Below are 21,995 nucleotides of genomic sequence, written 5' to 3' on the forward strand. Positions count from 1 at the left end.
AAATCACTAGGAGAATTTAACATTGCAAGACAAGATCCAATCCAATGTCTCTGAGGCTGTCACACTGCATCACATTTTGGCCAATGCTTGCAAATATAGCAGAAAACCTACCGCATGCCCTTAATCACATTATTGTGTTATTTAAGGATATTGGCTCTTACCACTCTCCAGAAAATGAAAGTCCTACTACAGTCATTTCAGGCCATCACTGAAGTCTGTCATTATGAAGGACAGAAGAAAATCAAATGTACACTTCGGTAGCATTGTTGGCAGATAAGTAGCAATTCAGTAAAGAGGTATCTTCCCATAACTTCACAACAGCATCATGCTTTGCATGCTTTCAGAGTTGCATTTGAAGTCAATGAGGTACTGCTTAATTTATTTGACTCTGCATATATAGTGGCATGAAAAATATGAGAAAACTTGAAATAACTACCTCCTAAACTGGAGATCCACCCAATAAGGCCTTGTTTCACTAGCTGAGCATGCTATATGTGTGGAACTATGGCTTTTAGGGCCAGCATACTTGTAGCAAAAGAACAGTGAAGGCTTACATTAACTCTGCAAGGGCATCTGGCATCTTCCTTGAAAGTCTGTCAAATCAGTACCAGTAACCAGTAGGAAAAGGCTTCAGATCAAATCACCTGGTGACACCTCTCATATGGTACAGTTACAGCCTTTGAAATAAACACATAGCCAAGAAAGGTCCAAGTAACAGAATTTTAAAGAAAACTATTGGCATAGTTCTCAAGTTCACTTTAAAAATACACTTTCCTCATCTCTTTTTCTGTTCTGTGAAAACAGGTGCACGGTTGGTGACAGTAAGTATCTACCTGATCTTAAAGCAGTAGTGGACATCAGACAGCAGACCGTGGCCAGGGTCATTTGCTCTCCTTTATTACCCCTGGCTGTCTGAGTCTTGAGATAATAGGGTTCCTATTTGCAGAGATCTCTGCTGTGCTTGGCGCAGCCCAGCAATTACAGCCCTAAATTTATTCAGATCAACTGATAAGGGCTTCCTATAGGCTTTATTAAATTAGGTCACATTATTCTGAGTGGGTAACCAGTGGTCAGGGCCCTAAGGGCACTAATAAGCCCTAATGGCCTCCTCTGAGTCTCTCCCACACCTGCCCACAGGCCAGGACTCATTCCCAGGTTTTGGAGCAATTAGTCCCTGCCACAACCAGCACAACAGTCTCCTCCTCCCACATCCCTGCCCCCTCCCTTACTGAGCCAGGTCACATAGCTGAAAATCCATAAAAAAACTTAATAAACAGTTGAAACAATATCTTGAATAGCAGTTTCATGGGAAGGTCTTAACATAGACTTGGAAGTTTCAATCTCCATTATTGTTCTTATTGTTACTTGGAAATTACTGTATCAAACAGTTTTTTAGAGCATCATGCTTATTCCAGTCCAACAGGCTCAGAAATGAAAGATCTTGGACTCTCATACTGCATCCTATTACACTACTCTTGACTGAGACCTTATACATTCCCTACCCTAGTAAATCAGGTTACAATCAACAAAGTTTTATTTTCATATATTGGATTTTTTTAGGTTGCAAAGACACACACTGCTAACACAAGGCTGTGATGGAATTATGGTGTCAACATTAAGTGCCCACACTTTGTCTCCAGGTGATCTTTTAAAATTTATCATACTTACATGTTGTAAAATCTACCTCTTTCTGTACAGTGTAGTATTGGAATAAATAAAATCAGGAAAAACCAAGGGACAGTGTTGTAATAGTAACCAGGAGGATCCTAACAGACAGAGGATTTTGATGTGTTCGTTAAGTTACGATTTTGAAAAGGCATTCCTGTTAAAACAAACTCTGAAAACAGTCAAGAAAATTTCCTTTCTCACTTGTGCTAGAGTGTACTTCAAATCTCAGTAAAGTTATCCTTAGTACTCTTTTCAACTTACAGGTTTCACAAAAGCATGTTTTTGAAATATTTCTTTAAGGTTTCACAAAAGCATATCTTTAAAATATTTCTTTCAGAGCTGGTCCACTAGTAGTTATCAGCTTTTTTGGGCTTAAAATATTGTAGTAAAAGAGACATTTTACTTCCTGCCTACAATAAAGCATCTTACTTTGCAATGGAAGATAGAAAATAGTAGGTTTGTTGTTTGGATTTGTTGGGTTTTTGTTTTTGTTTTTGTTTTTTTTTTGGCTTGGGTTGTTGTTTTTTGGGGTTGTTTTGTTTTGTTTTGTTCATTTGTTGTTTTTTTGGCTTCATTTGGTTTGGTTTAGTTTTCTGGGGTTTTTGGGTTTTTTTTTGGTTTTTTTTTTTTTTGCTGTTACCTGTATATCTGTAACAGCATTTAACTTTTGTTTAAAGTTTGCAACTGTTTATTGCCAACAGTGAGTTGAGGGAATTTTTATACTGTTCAGGTAAGAATGGTAGAGTTCTTGAGTTGCTTGCTAAAGGCTAGTGAAAGAAAATTTGTTATGTTTGTTGGGAGTTGTTTTTTATTTTTTTTTACATGTTATGTTATCTTGGGAAAGTAGCAGTGCTAATTTTTGTACTTTGCCTCAAATAGCAATCTCTAGTTCAGTGTGTTTGCTTCTGTCTTCAGGATGCTTGAAATTTACTTCTGTAGAGTATCACTTCTGAAAATCAATTTGGTATTTTTTTGTCCTGTATGGCCATTTTTTTTCTGACATGTCAGTTACTTCAGACTAAACATTCACATGAAGAAAATTTATGTGTCCACATTTTAGTTTTCTTGGTAGACAGCCTAGGTAAAAGATGTCTTTTGCAGAGAATGTGGTAATCAGACAAAAATTAGCCTGCAATACCTGATGTGATGACACAGTCTATCATCAAATCAGAACAGTGCATGACGAGGATGCCAAGAGTCAAAGCCAGGGAGTGAAAGCCTGTATTTGAAGCTGAACGGATGTTTTCCTGTGTTTTTATATTCAGCAGGTGCAGGCACATCCTTTTCCACATGAACAAAACAGAAGAGCTGTTACAAGTAAAACTGCAAAGCAATTACATGAAGAAAGAATAGACTCAGTAATACTGAGCTTGTCTTTTAAACATGCACCTTTCGTTATTTATGTGCATTAACTGTAATGACAAGTAGGTTTTTGACTTGAGCTTGTTAAATAATTTTTTTTGGAGATGTAGCATATTTTTACATATATCTCATAGCCACTTGAAATATGCTTATTCCACCATATGAACTACCATGCACAATTAGCATTGTTTTTTTACTCAATTTTCAACAGTTAAATGATGTCTATCACAGTTTTTGTTAACATTTTGTGTATCTGTTACTTTGTCTTATGCAAAGTTGTGGTGTTTCCTTGAAGCTGTATTATCATATCTTTTTTATTGTGTTTGTCTTTAGAATTTCCACTTGCTGTATGCTTAGAATTTCAAAGGTTAATGAGGGAAATCTCCTTTATTTCACTCTCTGTGTACTGTGGTCACTGACACAGTTTTTAAAAGTGTCTAGCAGCTAACTGATGCTAAGAGAAGTCAAAGATTCTGTTGTCATCCACTAACAGGCAGTTTATGTGTTTATGCATGAGGACCTGCTGACTTGCAAAAATAGTTAATGAAAACAGGACACTAATTTGCCTGTTTCATTGAACTTGCAGGTGGGAGACAGTTGGGAGACTATCAGAATAAACAGATTATGCTTTTCAGTCAAAAAGCTTGGCTCTCTTAATTGCTTAGGTATAAATTAATTATACTCTTTGGGGTGGTGGTGGGAATTCCCAAATAGTGAAAAGGTATATAAGTGACAAAAATCACTTCCTGAGAAGTTCAGAGCTATTTTCTGTACAAGAGCTTTTTTTGTGTGACTACAGACTGTTCCATATCCAATTTTGAAAGGGCCAAACAGAAGTAAATTCTCGCAAGTTCAGCTTCATGAACCTGCTCAGTGCAGGATCAGCACAGATCCATTCTGGGAGGGAGAAGGCAGGAGCACACAGCTGGAGAGGAGGACATGGGTTACCCATCACATGAGCGCAGGATTGACAGTGATGCCTTTTCCTGGTTTTGTATGTACAAAATAATCAAGGCAAAAAAAAAAAAAAATTGGCATGTTTGGGAGCAGACCTTTTTCTACAAACACCAATTCTCTTTCCTGCTGAAAAGTATATAGGACAGAGATGTTCATTTCAGGGAGAGCAGGCTGATTGGGTGATTCATCATAAGAAGAAGGAATCACGCTTGGGGATTTTTGGGCTCTTAAGATTGTGCTTATATGTATTTTACATATATTGTAGCTGTAGTAGTTGAATGTGTTCTATGTCTACTCCATTTTACGTGAAAAGGTCTTCTTTCTGTTTGGTGTGTTTTCCACCCCAGAAGATCACTCAGTAGAGTATGTCTGGCTGCTTTTTAGTGTGCAGTGCAAAAGTTCAAATTTGTGTAAAAATATCCTTTCACCATGCTTTTAGGAAGGAGAAAAAGGGGTTTTATCTCAATCAGTAATACAGTAGCCTGTCACAGTTCAGTAGGAAAAACAGGCCTAATGGTTGCTGAGATTAGAAATAGCTTTAAGGAGCATTATATGTCATTATAACATGGTGACATAGTGAAGCTTAATAGGCACTACAACATCCTTCTGTTTTTATGTTTCCCTGAACACTCAGTTCTGTGACAGGTGGCTATTCCTGTGTAAATTTACCCAATTATATTTGTGTAGCAGCCCTGAAAAAGCCTTAATATATTAACCATTAAAAGTCACTGACAGTCTTCAGAGAAATGTTTTAGTGTGCCTGTGTGGATAGAGGGTTTGAAAGATATGTTGTTTTTTAGGTAATTTATAAATATTGTATTTAGTTGATGCATGCAAATATGATAAAATATGCATTTTCCATTGCATAATTAACATATTCTGCTTTATTATATTCTATTTATGTTTTCCCAAGAGCAATGAGAGAGAGAACAGAAGTTAAGTCTTCACTGAGCATTTTGTTTTGTAGGCATTGGTGACACAAAACATTTAGCTGTTTTTATTGAGAAACAATAATTTCAAATATTAAATTGCCTTTACTTCTTACCTCAAACATGTTTATATCATGGGAATTGCCAAGGTGAACAAATACAGAGTATACAATTGAAAGCAGCACTCCAAAGAAGAAATAAGCATGTTTAGTTTAGCGATTAAAAGTTGAAATGTTACTAGTGAGAAGCCATTCTTCTGAAATTTTCTGATGTTTTTTGATAGTTCAGTAAGCTATGGGCCCTTCCATATTAATCAAAACTTTCTTTATTCATATTTTGTTGTTGTAGACTTTGGCTTTGGCTCCAAATTGAGCCAAACAATTCATCTAAGATTTGGAAGACATTTTTATAGAATGTATATCGACAGAGAGTTAAATAAGTCAACTTTTATTTTAAAAAGGCCTCTTTGCCATTCCTGAGTTGAGTGGGCAAGAAAATAAATTGAAGTAAAATTGTACCATGAGGTTAGAAAACAGTTTTAGGATTCTTTGAAAATTCGTGAAGCGTATCTCCATGTTAAATAGACTACTATGGAATCTATTGCCCAGAGACAATTTCATATTATTATGCATTTTAACCTTTCTTTGCAAGTCCTGAACCTGTGGGATGCAGTAAAGACACCTACCCATGAGTATAAATACATTTTATATAGTATCTGCCATAGCAACAATGTTGAAACTACTGCATAAAATGAAATTGTAAGATTTGTAAGGATATTAGAACTAAGCAAATAGAATAAGCAAGTTGTTTACAGTAGATGAAAATAAATTATCCACTGCATAATGAAAGACTGCTGTTTTCAAAGGATACTTGAAGTACCTGCATATAATTGAGTTGCCTTTGAATTTACTCAGAAGTTTCTCCCTGACACGGTCAGTTGTTACTCTTATCATGAATGTATTCATGCTTTTATATTTTAGGATTCCTTAGACATCAAAACCCCAAACACATAAATATCTGGCCCTTCATCTTTACTCACTTCTTCATCTATGCAGCACTCAGCATTAGTAATAAGGAGTAATAACTTCTATGCTGAGTTCTCTCAAACCTCCAAAGCCCACATACAATCTTATATGGCTCTTGCCATTCACTGCAGGGATACAATGAGTGGCTCTGGTGTGGGAGCCCCACTCCCAGAGCTGGAAGGGTGTGTGCAAAGACTCTTGTCTCCGTGGGGTCAGGTTGGGTCCTGACACAGTGGCTGCAGGCAGTGCCATGGCAGCACTGTCCTTGGAAAGAGTCAAGGAAGAAGCAGCAGCAGCAGCAGCAACCCAAAGAGGGGCATGATGAAGAGGCAGAGACAGCTGCAGCAGCAGCTGCTGCCTGGCAAAAGTGTAAGGGGAAGGGAACAGTGGGAACAGCAGTAAGTGCAGGATGGGATGAAGAGAGGAAAAAGGCCTCAACTGAAGCCCTAACCTGGAGACATTGAGAAGTTATGGCAGCAGAAGCCTTCTTGGCTTTTGGCAGTTCTCCGTCCCAGCTGCTTTCTGCTGTGACCAAGGCTGCTGCATGGCCTGTGGATGGTTTCTTTAGGTCAGTGCACCACAGCTGGGGAAGCCCTGGTGTAGCACCCGTAGGAGGGCACGTGATGGCTTGTATTGCACTGTCAAATGGAGGTATCTTCTTTAACTTAGGGGTGCATCCCCTGGGGAATGTCATCATCAGAAACTAAAGTATTTGGGAGGTGTATATGCTGATAGGTTACAGGTGATGAGGACATTTTCAGGATAGCAATTCCTGACTGGGTTTCCCAGAGCATGGGTTTTTATGTTTAATAGTGTCCCCCTTAGAGACAGCATGTGATGAGGAGTCCCACACCTCCTTTCTGCCTGAAACTCTACTCTCTGAAAGCCAAGTGCTGCAGTGTTGGTCATGGAAAAAAAAGCTTCTGCATGCTGAAGCCCTTTTTGTTGAAACAGACCTTAAGACGTTTCTCTGTGGTAACACAAGTCTTCTGTAACAGAATCAGAAATTTCATTATTAAAAAGACAAAAAAAGGGGGTGTTGATTTTTTTTTCTCTAAACGTCAGAAAATTCTTAGTATGCTGATTTGTCCAGGACCCATGAAAATAAGAACCCTTTTCCTTGCAAATAAGTTGAACACTACTTTTGAAAGTTTATCTGCTGTCCTTTTCAGTGACAATAGCAGCAATAGACAAAAGAAGCATTGTCCTCCTGTGAGACACAACTAGGCAGGGTAGCACCGACTTACTGATTGAGGAGGAGGAGGACTGTGGGTGGGGTGGTGTCCTGTTTTTCTCAGGGTTACAAGGTTTTTTACTGCAGATGTTCATCACCAATAATCTGTAATAAAGTTGTAGTTAATAGCTGTTGTGCCCATAATGTAACCTGGAGGAGTCGCTTTAGATATTTGGAGAAAACAGTGAAAAATACTGATGGCTATTCTGGGTAAATCAGTGACTCAGTAGAAAACATTTTGTTGATTTTTGTATTTGCTAGGTAGTCAGGGGATACTGCAGTCACCCCACAGTTGGCCTCCTTGCCAGCTGGCATTACAAGTGGATCAGCATAATTAATTTCAAAATCAGTCAGCAGATTATGCTGGGCAACATTTGCTTCTGAAAGAAACATGAAATAATAGAAATCTTTGGTCCAACTACATTCTCTCCATTTCCTTATCTCATCAACTTTACAGATTTCTTTAATTTTATATCTAATATCCCCTGGCAGGGATGGTATTTTGCCTGCTACATTAACAGATGCTGATGAGTGGAATAGTTTGTTGAAAGCTGAACACAAAATCTCATTCTGAGCTGGTGGGAGAGTCCCAGTCTTGCAGCTGTAGGAGAAGAAAGAGTCATGATTTATAGAAGAATAAGGCACTGGCACATTGCAGACACCAGAAACAGTAGTGTAATTCACAGCAGAATTGTGATGGTGACAACTGATGTGTTTTTCAGAATGTCATTTGCCCTCATGTGTTGTTTATTTTCATTGTGGTGTAGGAGATTCATATTTTATATACTCTTGCATGCATCTCGAATATTGGCCTGTGTACTTCTCCACGTCTCAGTAGTTCAGCCTGCTTGACAAAGAAGCCATGCAGGTGAATGGATGTTCACACATGGTTTCTCTGAGTTGGGCAATTCTCCTTGGCTTTACCAGTTACTCTGAGAATATGACCTGTAAATTTGCTTCCATTCTGAAAATACCTTTTAAAATTCTTTTAGTAATTATTTCCCCCACAATTGTCTTCCTTAGAAATGAACTCTATGGTCTTTGATTCTTCTAAGACCACCTTACTTTCAGAATGCCCTGCATGATGCATTATATCTATGGGCATGTTTGTATTGCCTGGTAGTTTTATAACAAGAAGGTACATCATGTAACAGAATCACAGAATCACTAGGTTGGAAGAGAACTTCAAAATCATCAAGTCCAACCTAGCTCTAACACCTCAACTAAACCATGGCACTAAGTGCCATATCCAGTCTTTTTTTAAACACATCCAGGGATGGTGACTCCACCACCTCCCCAGGCAGGCCATTCCAGTACTTTATCATCTTTCCATAAAAAACTTTTTCCTAATATTCATTTCCTATATTTCCCTTGGTGCAGCTTGAGACTGTGACCTCTTGTTCTGTCAGTTGCTGCCTGGTGAAAGAGACCAACCCCCACGTGACTACAGCCACCTTTCCGGAAGTTGTGGAGAGTGATAAAGTCACCCCAAGTCTCCTTTTCTCCTAAACAGAGCCCCTTGGTTATGTATTAGAGGACACATGCTTTTTAGGATGTAATAATTTATCATCGGTGTGAGCACAAACTCAGATGTAATGAATGGCCAATCCTTCTCTTTCGTGAAGAGACACAAAAATCACTCAAGACACTCTGTCAGTATTGGCTGATACATATGCAGAGGCCTCCTTTGCATATGCAACAACTATCCTGGTATCTCTAGGATCAGATCAGGAGGCACATTATGTGAGTAAAAAATCTAACAGAAAAATAATACTAGAATATGATGGTGTTGATCTTATGTAATGCATATTTAATATATTTTCTTTCAGGAGAAGCCACTGACCAAATCTCTGCAACGAGGAGAAGATCCCCAGTTTGATCAAGTAAGACACTTCAAATTACATTATTTCCATTCCTCAGGCTAAAAGAAGAGTGCATTGGAAGGCATTTTAGTGTCCTTATACTGTTGTTGCATACTGCAAAAATAATATTTCTTGATGTGCTTTGGTTAGAATGATAAGTGCTTGCCTAACCATTCTTGGATATAAATTAGAAGAATTTTTCCTCATTTTCCAAGGTCAATATTTTTCTGCCATAAAACTTGTTCCTTTTATAGTGTATTCAGCACATGTATTGTTTCTTGTCTGTTTCCCCTGATGGGGATCTTGAAGCAAAATTTGCATCTTTTCAAATCATGTGGTTTTTGAAACAGGTGTGTGTCTCCCAATCTTTCTTTTATGAAGTTTCTTCTATAGTTAATATGAGGGCCTATAGAATCATGGTTGTTACCATCAGTCTCATCAGTCTGGTTTGCCTCTGTAGCTGTTACTCAGCATGACTTACACGTGTGTTGCACTTCAAATAGGCTGAGCCAACCTGTTGTGTTTAATATTAAGTTCAATAGTCAGGATAAATGCCTGTATATGACAAGGTAGATATTTATTAGAAAAAAGGTGGGCAGGGAAAAAGTATTTAAAAGTAAATAGAGTTTATATAATTGGTCTGATTTCATTTAGTAGAACAATAAAATTGTAATTAATAAAATGAAATTTATATCTGGCATTAGATTAATTTTTTATGTAAGGGAAATAGGACAAGTATAAAAATAAAACCAACAGCAATATACACATGTCTAATTGATTATATAAAACAATTTATTTTTGTCAGCAGTCTTTCTTTTTGTCAGCAACATCTAGGATAACCTATTTTGAAATAAAGGAAGATAGATTCCAAAGAGTTTAAGTTACATAAAGGATGCCAAAACTGGCAAATCTCACTCCCACCAAAGAGGAATGATTAACTCTAGGTGTGCCATTGCTGTCACCATTGCTACTGACTCCACATCTGCTCACACCACTGTGTTGCCATCAGGGCCAGAAACACAGGACAGAAAGACAGAACAGAAGTAGCAGCAACAGCAATAATTGACAAGGAAGTTAGGACCAATGCCATAAGATGCAGGTACCATACTGATTGACTTTGGGAGAGGAAATAGGTGTAAGTACAACTTCAGAACCTCAGCTGAACATTTATTGAGTTTTCTGAAACATTTCCCTTGTGAAACTCCACTGGCATTCACTAAGGTTCACTTTCTAATTTTAGCTTGACAAAGAGATTCTAGATTGTTCTGTAGTTGCTTTTTGGGGGGAGAGAGCCTGCTTGGAGGGCTGCTCAGAGCAGGAGGTGAACAGAGAAGGTGAGACTTCTGCTTCACACTCGGGAGCTCCCTGTCTGCCTCACTGACCACAGAGACCCTGCAGGGAAACCAGCCACTGTAGGCTAAAGGAGTTTCTTTCCGAGTACTCTCTACCTGCCTCATGAAATTCTTGGTGATATTTTGACCTTAATTTTATATACATATTCTTTTCCTTCCTATGGGAAGAATGTTACACTCAAATGGGAAAGTAAAACAAATTAAGCCATCCAGATAAAAACCTTGTGATACTGTTCCTGCAATGCATTAAACAAACTCATAATGGGTAGCCATGATTTGATTAAATATTTATGGTTTAGCAAATTTTGGCACTTTAAAAGGAAGAATTGGAAGACTGATACTTTTCCTGGTAATTGGTAAATAGAAAATTGGGAAATTAAGTCAGGATCATTAAATAAGAACAGCAAAAGCTTCCTAGAGTGAAACAACTGTGTGTTTACTGCTGTAGCAATTGACTCTGAATGCAGGGAGAAAAAAAAACAGATGCAGACCAAACACCAAGGTAAATTTTGTTATATATGACATTCATGTATCTTTCTATCCACATATCTGAAGTCCCACCTATGTGCAGAGTTGGTAGAAAAGTACAGTGGTGAGATTAACTTAGATGTCTTGTCAGAAAACCTGCTTTCAGGTGCTTGAAATTTTTAAAACAAAATCTTTAAGCTGAAATTTTCAGAATTTGTCAGCCTCAGGCCAGGTTGCTGGCAATGTTTCCCTTTTCAGCTTTCACATTGTTTTCTACTTAAATAGCGTTATCATTTTGAGGTGTTCTGGTGCTCGTGGGATTGATGTAGGCCTGTGATCAGCAGATGGGACCTGAATCTGGCTTATGAGCCCATTTTCAAGAACATGGTTCATGCTTACCAAAATGATTTTAGTTTGGCTAAATCCTTACAATCATAATGATTTAATTGTATTTCAGTTTTAATTGTATTAGGATAGTTTGCATTCAAAAGATTGCACAATACAGATTTGATAGAACTGAGCTAGAGTACAGACAGGAAGACAGAGCAAAAAGTCTTTCTTTACCTGGCATGTTTCACTCACTAGATTATGTGAGTACATTGCATTATAAAACTGTTTTTCAAATGATAATGTGTCAGTATTATAAAGTTGTCATGAAAGTATGGATAATAACTGAAAGTGAGGTCTGCCTGGGAAGCTCTGAAGATCATGATATGACATGGTACCACAAACCAAGTAAGAAGGCATGTGCTTTTAAGTGAAACCACTCAAGTTTTATTTTTGAGGTTAACTCAAGTATTTATGGGATGAGACAAGACCAGGTTAATAATCCCTTACTTCCCTTTTCCAGTTAGGATGCAGAAAGCTTTGGTGTTTCTTTCTGAAACCCATCAAGTCATCTAGCAAAAACAAAAAATGCCAGCCATGACATTCCTGATATTTTTACTACAGAAATGAAGGGAGGAAAGAGGGACAATCCCCATGAACAAACTTCTTCAAGGAGTGTCTAATAATTTTTACTTTCAGTTTTAGGGCATTTAAGTGACAGATAGCCAAAGGAATCTAATTTTCTTTCTTTTGATATGATCAAAATGATCTCTATTCAGTTAAAGTGAAAATTATAAGTAATGCTGAAGTGAGTAGGTCACTAGTTACTTTAAAATGTCTGAGTTCAATCTTCTAAAGGTAAATTAAAGAACAACAAAAATAAGGCATGACCTGATTTAAAACTTGCTTTTTTTGCAAGTCACCTTCAGAGGTGGAACAAAAAAAGCCCAAAAAGTAACTTAACAATGAGCAGAATGGCACTTTGGCTACCCAAATTAATCAGCATCAAGTTTAACCCTGAAACCCCCAAACCATTTGAGATGGCTATGAAAGCATTGCTTGCTACCCCTGAATAGTTCTGTCTCTGGCTCCCTGAGAACCAGCATTTTTTTCCTGCCCATTCTTAGACACCATTTTAGGAGCATTGGTCGTGATGGTGGTGATGGATTGAACGTCTGGAAAGCTGACTGAGTCAGGACTGTTTCTCTCCACATAGGTGTAGTCAGTGTGTCCTGTTAGGCAGACAGCATGTCTGGCTGCCAATTGCATCACCCTCCTTGAACAAATAATAGTATCTTGAGCAATGTATGAAGTGATGATACTTATCCCAACTTGCCGAATGTCTCACCATTGGCTAACAAACTGCATTCCTTACACTGACTGTGTTTTCCTTTCTAGGTGTGCATGTGTATAAAGAAAATATATACAGGAAATTATGTCTTTTTTTTCATATGGTTTTAAATATTTTCATAGTATATTTAAAATCATGTTTTGAAAGTCCTTGATTAGACAACTCTAGTTGCCTATTGGCAAAGGGCATTACAGCTCCAGCATTAGCATGCCCCGTGTCCCCAGTTAAAGAAATGTTATTAAACATTGTACTAGTGAACTATGACTTAAACTTCCTATTACAGGAAACCATAAAGTTTCAGTACATGAAAAGATCAAAAGCTAGCAAAAACCCATAATTCTCCAAGAGGGTGATCCTCACCTAAGGAAACATTTTTATTACTCTTTTCTCAGCCTCTGCTAATGTATCATTTGTTCTAACCACGTTGTATAAATGTTCCATGAACTGACAACACTGGAGGAAGAAGAAGTGCACTGTGTAACTTTGGACTGAGCTACAGACTGCTTTCCATATAAAAACACAAAATGAATGTAATGTTTTGGCCATGGAAGTGAAAATTTAACAGGAAGGCTTAGTTTTCATATGAAGCTATCTGTTCAAGGAGCCTGTTGCAGAAGTTTCAGCATAAACTGCACAAAAGCTTATTCTTGTTACAGTTTTACTGCTCTCTTCTTAGAAGTGCACTATGCTGGAGAATGCAGATTGGAAAGCAAAAACATTTAATCTTTTATACACTTATAGGAGATGAAAACAAAAAAATAAAATCAGCCAAGGTAAAGAAAGGAAACTAAAATAAATAATAACAATAATAAAAAAATGGGAAATGCAATAAATAAATAAGGCACTAAGCACCATACTAATGATAAAGTGTCCTTTTTCCTAACAGCCTAAACATGATTGATGATTCTTATCCAATATTATTTTTAAATGTATTTAATGAATACTGCTATCATTGTCATTGCAGCAGCACTGCAGTTGGCCGCTTCTGTGTTTTCCCTTTCCCTGAGTTTTACACTTTGTCCTTCATCACCAGAAAAAGGCACAGGGTAGAGAAAGTATAAGAAGTGTTGGTCATGGGGTTATAAAATAACCTTTGGCTCCTGGTCAGAGGTTTGGGTTCAAGCAGTGTACAAAGAAGTACATCTGAAGGCAAAATTAAAGGTAATACCTCCAGAACTGAACTTGCTATCCACTAAAAATAAATGGGTTTTCATGTAAACTGTTATGCTGGCATTAAAATAGCTATAAACATTGGTAGAATATAAGCATACTAGCTGAAATTACCCATCCACAAAATTATGGTACTAAAAAGTCCTGCTTTCTTTTTTTGCCTCACAAATTGAAGGCCATTAATGAAAACTAGTGAGTTCAACTTGAATAGTTATCAGTTTTAACCATTTCCAGGGAGATTTAACTTCACGGCATGGTCCACAAAAAAGCTTAGAACAAAGATGTGAATGAAAGGAGATCTCCACAATCACAAATGCATTCAGCAGCATTGATAGAAAGTGTAAAACCTTACTTGTGCTTGTCCATTATTTAGAATCTGCACAACAATTTGAAGATAAAATATGCAGACACTCTGCAAAAAATAGAGTCACAAGAAATAAACCAAGACTGTGCAAAAATAAAGTATTGCAATTCTGCTTTATTAAAATGGCAATAAAATGCCCATTCAACATATATATTGATATATGTGGTATAGAAAAAGAATGCCAGGCCAAAAAATTAATGATACTGTTGGAAATTGGGTGTAGTTTTGAATATATGTGGTGTTAAAGTACATATAAATTCATTAGTGAAATAAAAAAGGTAATCTTACCAATTTGCTGTTAGTGGAAACATTTCTTATATTTGAATTTTGATAATATATCAAAACTTTTATGAAAGTATATAAATTGTAGTGAGCTGTCTGAGCAGAATTTCATTAAATTTACTCTAATATTTTACTCCAAAATAAATATTAAACATTTACATAAAGTATATTTAATGCTCTGTGAAGACAGGTTTTAAACAGCTCCCTACTTGTGCAGCTTTCTTATCCTTAAGCTGTACAGTAGGTAGTTCATTTATGATGGAAGAATATGATCACTTGTCCAACAAGGACATATTTGTACATCTGTGCACTCCCTTTCAGGAGCAGCACAGAGCTAGAATTCATGTCACTCCTGGACTTACTTCCAGTAAATGAAAGGGTTGAGTAACCGGCATGCTGGCTAGACTTCCCTCCCTTCCTGTTCCCTGAGAGCCAGGTCTTTTCCCAGTCCACCCTTCCTTCCTGTCTTAAAAGTGCAATGACAGAAAGATTAAAAAAAAAAAAAAAAAAAGGAAAAAATAAAAAGCTATATTGACCTTTTATCCCAAATGAGGACAGACACTGTAAATTCAACAGAGAAAGTATGGCATGAGAAGATTTAACAGGATCACTTTAACTTTTTCTGGTGAAATTGTTTAGGTGAGATTTAGAGAACAGCTGTTTATATATGTCAGCAAACATGCAGGAAGACCTGACTGAAATAACTTTTCATTTTCAGTTAGCTACTGTGATTTCAGAAAAGATATTTAGGTCTATTTGAGGACAGACTTTTTAGTAGGGCCTGTGGATATAGGACAAAGGCTAAGAGTTTTAAACTAAAAGAGGGTAATTTTTTACTAAATAGAAGGAGGATATTTTTTACTGTGAGGCTAAAGCAGGTTGTCCAGAGAAGCTGTAGTTGTCCCATCCCTGGAAGTGTTCAAAGCCAGGCTGGTGAGGCTTTGATCAGCCTGGTCTAGTGGAAGGTATCCCTGCCAGTGTTAGGGAGGTTGGAAGTAGATGACCTTTAAGATCCCTTCCAACCGAAACCATTCTGTGAATCTATGATTTTATGGTTCTTTTCTGGTCTTCCCTAGGAAACCCATTTTCATTGTATTTCGTCATTAATAAGCAATGTTGTGCTAACTTCATAAAAAGTTTTGGAAAAACAGTAGAGAAGTGAGTTGGTAGTGTATAGTTTGCCCTGACACCAGGTGACTGATTTTTTTCTCAGTATTTATCTGAAGCCTTAACACTAGAAGGCTTTGCTATAATTGAGCCTGAAGTCCTATAGTAATTTTTTATGAAAGACCTCTTGTCACTGCTGCAAGCAGTTGCTTCATGGTATCTTCCACAGCAACTTGTTTTATATTTCAGGTAATAAAATATATTGTAAAGACTAGATTGAAAGTTCTCCAAAGATATTACTTTTATGGAAACTTTTAATTTAGCAGGGGCAGTTGTTATATCTTTCTAATGCAGCATGTTTAACTTTAGGCAATAATACCTGAATAATTTGTCCTCAAAGTGTCTCATTAATTTTAGTCCAAAAAGTCACTGTGAATTAGTTAAATCCTGAGGCTGAAAAACTACAAAAGAGATTCAGAGTTACTCATCTAGACTAAGTGTCATGCACAAAAGTTCTCAATTAAGGCTATAGTAATGTTTGGGAATGCTTGCTCTGCCAATTTTGCTCTTGTCTTAGTCACAGCATTCACACAAGTTTGGTGTTACATGTGACATTAAACTCTATTCCACAAGCATTGAAACATGCTGCTTTGAGTTTAAGCAGATGGATAAACCTGACAATTACATAATCGGTGTACTTAGCATGTAGGGCACTCTTCAGCTCTTCACTCCTGATACTCAGCACTTTGCAGGATCAAGCCCTGCATGATCTTGAGGTGGTCAAAAATCTCTAGATCACTAATTTCTTCCCTATTTTAAATAGTTGTTTTTTATTTTCTTAGAATATGCACAAATGCTGTAGCTCTGAACATTCCGTTGCAATACATGTATTATCCTCTTGTATAATAAGGGGGTTTTTTTCCCACCCTACTTGTTGATCTTTTCATGTTTTGTAGCTTTATAGTTTCCTGTAGTAGAATGTTTAAGTCACATTTCATTCCAACATGCTCAGTAACTTTTCTGTAATTGGTGACACAGTTAATACTTCGTGAGCAGTAATCTTCTTGTCCAGTATGCCCCTAGAGCTGTTTAATTGGCAACCTTTAAGGAATAATTTTAAACTATATCTTGTTTATTTGTGCCCACAAAGACACAAGAAACTCTAAACATTTTCCTATATATAAAAGAGAAGTTTCCAGGTTTTTGTCTAAGTTTTCAGGTGTGTGGGTGCCTAAGAGTAAGATACATGCATCTGCCTGGTCAGTTGATTAAAAATATTGCAGAACTTGTGGTGTTTCTCAATATATTTGGAGTTTCAGGGGGGCATCCAGCAGTCAGATATAACCCCTGGAGACAGTACCTCTGACTCATTACTTTTTCTTTCCTTACTATCATTTTGAACTCAAATCAACATTGTGTAACAAATCAAAATAACCTGCTTGAAGAATTAGATGATTTTCTGGTATGTTGAAAGATGTTATACATGATTTTAATGCATTTTAATAACATCGATATAAAGATTATCAACATACCCTCCAGTGTTGCATTTCTGTTTATGTTTTATAGAATCATAGATTAATTTAGGTTGGGAAAGGCTTTTGATATCATCAAGTTCAACCACAAACCCAACAATGCCAAGTCTAAACACTAAAGCATGTCCCTACATGCCATGTCCACACATATTTTAAAGACAGGAAATCCAGAATATTAAGTCACTACTTGTACCATAGTTTTCAAAAAATGAATGAAAACAAGAAAGAACCATTGAATTAGTACTCTTTTTAAGGAGGAGAGAAAACTTGAACAGCATTTCATTTGTTGATTCGTTGTGTTTTCCCAATAGGTTATAAGCTCAATGAGCTCACTTTCAGAATATTGTCTACCTTCTATCTTGCGCACTTTGTTTGATTGGTATAAAAGGCAGAATGGCATAGAAGATGAATCTCATGAGTATAGACCAAGAACAAGCACTAAATCCAAAAGGTATGGTTTTGAATATGTGTAATTGATAAATTCTAAGGTTAAGTGTGTTACATTTCATCCATCAGCTTTTGTGAGGTAACAGTTGCTTGAAAGTTGTATTGTTTTACTGCTTGTTCCTGGAACTCTTCTCTTGGCTTCTTGATGGATGGAATAATTGTGTCTTTCACATTATGCTCCTCATAGTTCAAACATAACAGTGCTGTTGTAATTGTCTTACTGATGTTTTGGATGCTTTCATATTTAAATACCAGTTTGTATAAACTGTATTTACTCAAGTGATCAAACAATAATTCTATACCATGTGGAAGAATTTTTCTTATACAGCATTCTGCTTACACATAAAAACTTCACATATACCTACCCTCAATACAAAAATTTGAGAATCAGTCAGAGAGTTTTAGCAACATACCTCTTAAAAGTAACAAGCACACAAAAATAATTATGTCAGTAGTTCCTCAGTCATAAGGCAGCAAACTGATCTTGGTTATACTGAGGTCTTGTGGTGTGGTTCAGGTATATTCTTCAAACTTTGAGTTTTTCTGAATACTTCAGTGCTACATTTACACGCTTCAATGAAACAGCAGGAGAATCAACACTGTCAGACCTGGTGTTCAAAAATGCACAGGCAATTCTTCACATTGGGATTACATTATAACCCAGTAACTACAAAAGGCAGTAGTTGCTGGAACAAAGGGGTGGGGGCTAGGTTTATATACCAAGGTAGAAATGAACCTGTATTAGGTTAGTAGAAGTAGGCAGTATGAAGACACAGTTCATTAATTAGATGTCTGCTTTTTGGTGAGATGAATCCTTGCCTTGAATTGCTTATTTCTCCCAATTTGTTCCATGACTACCTGCTCATAAATTGCTGTCTTTGGAAACTCCACCCAAAATTCCGTTGAAAGTCAGTTTAGCAGTGAAACAAGACTACTCTGTCAATTGGTGGTGTTACAGAAGGAATGTATAACAAGTCCTTTCTCCAGCTGATGTAAAACCAAATGAAACCAAAATGCAAATAACTTGTTTCATCACTGATGAAATTGTACTCTTAAATGCCTGTTTTATTACAAACACGTAAATACAATTGAAATCACTAAAACTCTCAATGTTTATAAGAATTGTTCTGAATTTACACAAAAATCACACTGGAATCATATTAAATGCTTCAAATGGACTGCAGAACTGTTTTTTTAATGTTTAATTTTACAATAAGTACTGTATATTTCATGTTATCTTTTCAGTACACTTTGAAACTTTGATCAGTTGATTCAAATAGGTTGGGTTTTTTGGTATTTTTATTGGAAGCTATTCACCTCAGACTTTTACTCCTATGTGTTGTTCCGTACAAGAAATGTGTTTGAAAAGTTTGACAAGTGTTGCCAAAGTTAAAAAATTAACACTGGAACAGTTTTTAAGAGATAATACAATTTGGTTGTGAATTCTCCACTGGTACATTTAAAGCACTTGTCAAAATTCATGACAAGTCTAAATATGAAATATTTATAACAAATAAATATTTATAACAATAAATATTTATATTTATAACAAATGTAAATATGATAGCACAGAGTTACATTTGCTTCCAAAGTGTAATTAAGAATGGTCTAAATAGTGTCATCAGCAAGAAATTTGTTAGACTACAGACTCCACAAGTTTTCTTGGTTTTGGTTTGTTTTTTTTTTTATTGTTGTGGATCTTTAACTGGGGAAAAAAAGAGGGAGGAAATGGATAGGTGATATTTAAGCATTTGAAAGAACATCACAGTAACAAGTTAGATTTGGTCTGCTTATCTCAGATTTTAAGAGCATAACTTTCTGAAATGTTGGACTCAGTTTAAAAGGTAGGACACAATTCCCTGTTATCTGTATTTGTGTAATTGAAGAAGGCATATAATATGAATTATGACACTTCTCCAAAATATTGTGTTTCTTGGTTTGATTTTGCAGTGATGAACAACAGAGGGACTATTTAATGGAGAGAAGAGATCTGGCTATTGATTTTATTTTTTCTTTAGTATTAATAGAAGTTTTGAAACAGGTAGGAGTTCTCAAATTATCCATTAACTAATAAATGATAGAAATTACCAATGCAAGTGAATTTGGGGATTCTTCTTTCTGTTTGCATCTTTAAGATTATAATAAAATCATGAAATAGATCCTGCATGCTTCTTCATTGCTGTCTTTCTTGCATCTGTAAGATACATAGCATTCTGTGCTCATACAGACATTACTTTGTCTGTATGTCTAAAGACATTACAAGTCTTTAGAACGAAAGTATTTATCTTTAAAAGTAAGAATGGATGGCTCATTATTGCTATATTGTTAGCTACATGCTATTTCAACTGATATATTTCTGAATGGATGATATCCATGAGTAATACTAGCACTAGTGTAATATATGTGTACTTCTTATATTTTATTTTGTGTTTTCAGATTCCACTTCATCCAGTAATAGACAGTTTGGTAAATGATGTTATTAACTTGGCTTTCAAGCACTTTAAGTACAAAGAAGGGTAAGGCGCTTTTTCATGCAAAAATTCTATGAAAAACCTACTTTCTTATTTTTGTAATAGTTGTGGTTTAAACAGTATGTTTTCTCAGCTGAGAATTATTTCTTGTGTCTTGATAGGTACCTTGGTCCTAACACTGGGAATATGCACATTGTTGCAGATTTGTATGCAGAAGTAATAGGTGTTCTAGCTCAAGCAAAGTAAGAAAAATTCAATATATTATTTCCTTCATAAATATGACAAAGTCTACTTGCTTAGGATGTGAATATTCTGATTTTCTCACTTTCTTTAAGTATTCTGTAGGAATAAGTCACTTCAGTTCATTGGCCTTTTATTTATCCAGATGTTCTAGAACATAGGCCTCTAGGGAATCACAGGCTTTCTGCATCTAGTCCAGTGATACTGAATAAATTAAACTCAACTCCAGCAGCGTTATTTTTCCTATCTCAGCAATGACGTCTGTAGAAAGCCCAAAGGGCTGAAGAGAGCTTTTTTAACTAGTTTTTCTGTAGATGCTATTTTTTCTTTAGCTGGGCAAACCTATAAATGGCTATCATCCTGCACAGCAGCAATGTTAAGGCTCTCTGCAGCTATTTCAGCTCAGAACTTAATGCATCTGCTTCTGAACCCTTCATCTTTCTTAGAACAGATAACATAAAACATTTTGTGGGTCAGATCTTAAATTTTGAATCTGAAAACAGTCAAACTCAGGATCTCATACCCAATATAGCATCTCATCGTACACTTAAACCACAAACTAAGCAGAGGATGAATTTTACTGCCTTGATGTAATGCTGTCTGTCTCCTAACACTTTGGTGTTGCTGAGGGCGAGTCTCAGCTCTACAAAACCAGTCAGTTTGGCTTGATGTGGCTAAAACAGTTTGAGATTCTGGAAATCATATAAATTCAGCTAAGGTCTTACCTGGGCCTCTGAATTGGCTGGGTCAAATGCAAAAGGAGAAGTTGCATCTGGATCCAAAGCTTCACATTGACTGTCAAAGGTTCTGAAGGGCCTTGCTAAGATGTTTCTATAACTGAAGGGCTTCTTCCTGCTAATCTATTTCTTGAGTTCACTTGGGTTGTCTATCAAAGAGGATAACAAAAGGTTGTTACATGCTTGTGATTGTTACACCCACCACGACAATTACAATCTTCCCATTTTGCCTCAAAAAGGGCAGGAGGTCCTGTTGGATGCTCTTTCTGTTTATCATTTTTATGGACAATGTGTCTCCAAAGACATCTTCAATAGATTTGTGGGGGAGACCAAAAATGATCACTGATCCCTCTACCCTAAGTTATTGTAGTTGTAAGTGTTACTGTAATGGCTATTAGGGAAAAAGCCTGAAGGTACAAACTGCCTATATGAATATTTTCAGGGTTATAGTATAAGCATTTTCTTTTGAAAATATTACATGTACTTGCAAGATAGCTATCTTCCATGATGGATTTTTGAAAAACATTTGAAGGGGTTACTTAAATGACATTGTTAGGTCTTGTGTAAAAGAGATGCATGGTAACAAAATAATTTGAAACATGGTTATCTAAAAGGACTAAGATCAGGCTGTAGGCTTCCTTTTCTCAGTTTATTAGAAGTGAAAGAAAGCTAAACAAAAAAAAATCTATTCAAATACTGAGCGAAATGGCACTTTTATAGAACCTAAGTTTTATCTTCTTTAGGTTTTTCCCAGTTTATATACCTTACAATACATTTCAAATATTGATTTTGAACTTTTTGAAACTAACCAATGTGAATTCATAGATTTCCTGCTGTAAAGAAGAAATTTATGGCAGAGCTAAAAGAGTTGCGGCATAAAGAACAAAGCCCGTATGTAGTTCAAAGCATTATCAGTCTTATAATGGGAATGAAATTCTTTCGCATTAAGATGTATCCTGTGGAGGACTTCGAAGCTTCTCTTCAGTTTATGCAGGTAAAATTCTCAAGTATATTGCTGTGGTTTCTCAGACCTTTCTGAATGGGCTAGCCTTTATTTTCCATGTAATATTCCAGGAGATTTTTCATATGTAATTTCCACATAAACCTACA

At 36.4% G+C, this 21,995-nt stretch overlaps 1 protein-coding gene across 2 annotated transcripts in view; it reads left to right on the plus strand.

Annotated features, from left to right (window-relative positions):
* FRY (FRY microtubule binding protein) overlaps positions 1–21,995 on the plus strand; it is a 159,177-nt gene that overhangs the window by 35,955 nt on the left and 101,227 nt on the right. For both annotated transcript variants that reach the window (XM_053971972.1, XM_053971971.1), the window contains exons 3-8: positions 9,005–9,058; positions 17,302–17,441; positions 19,388–19,478; positions 19,874–19,953; positions 20,070–20,150; positions 21,711–21,879. In XM_053971972.1, the coding sequence (XP_053827947.1) occupies positions 9,005–9,058; positions 17,302–17,441; positions 19,388–19,478; positions 19,874–19,953; positions 20,070–20,150; positions 21,711–21,879 (615 nt within the window). The remainder of the gene's footprint in view (positions 1–9,004; positions 9,059–17,301; positions 17,442–19,387; positions 19,479–19,873; positions 19,954–20,069; positions 20,151–21,710; positions 21,880–21,995) is intronic.

This window comes from Vidua macroura, chromosome 2 (assembly GCF_024509145.1).
Source record: "Vidua macroura isolate BioBank_ID:100142 chromosome 2, ASM2450914v1, whole genome shotgun sequence".
Classification (NCBI taxonomy): Eukaryota; Metazoa; Chordata; class Aves; order Passeriformes; family Viduidae; genus Vidua; species Vidua macroura.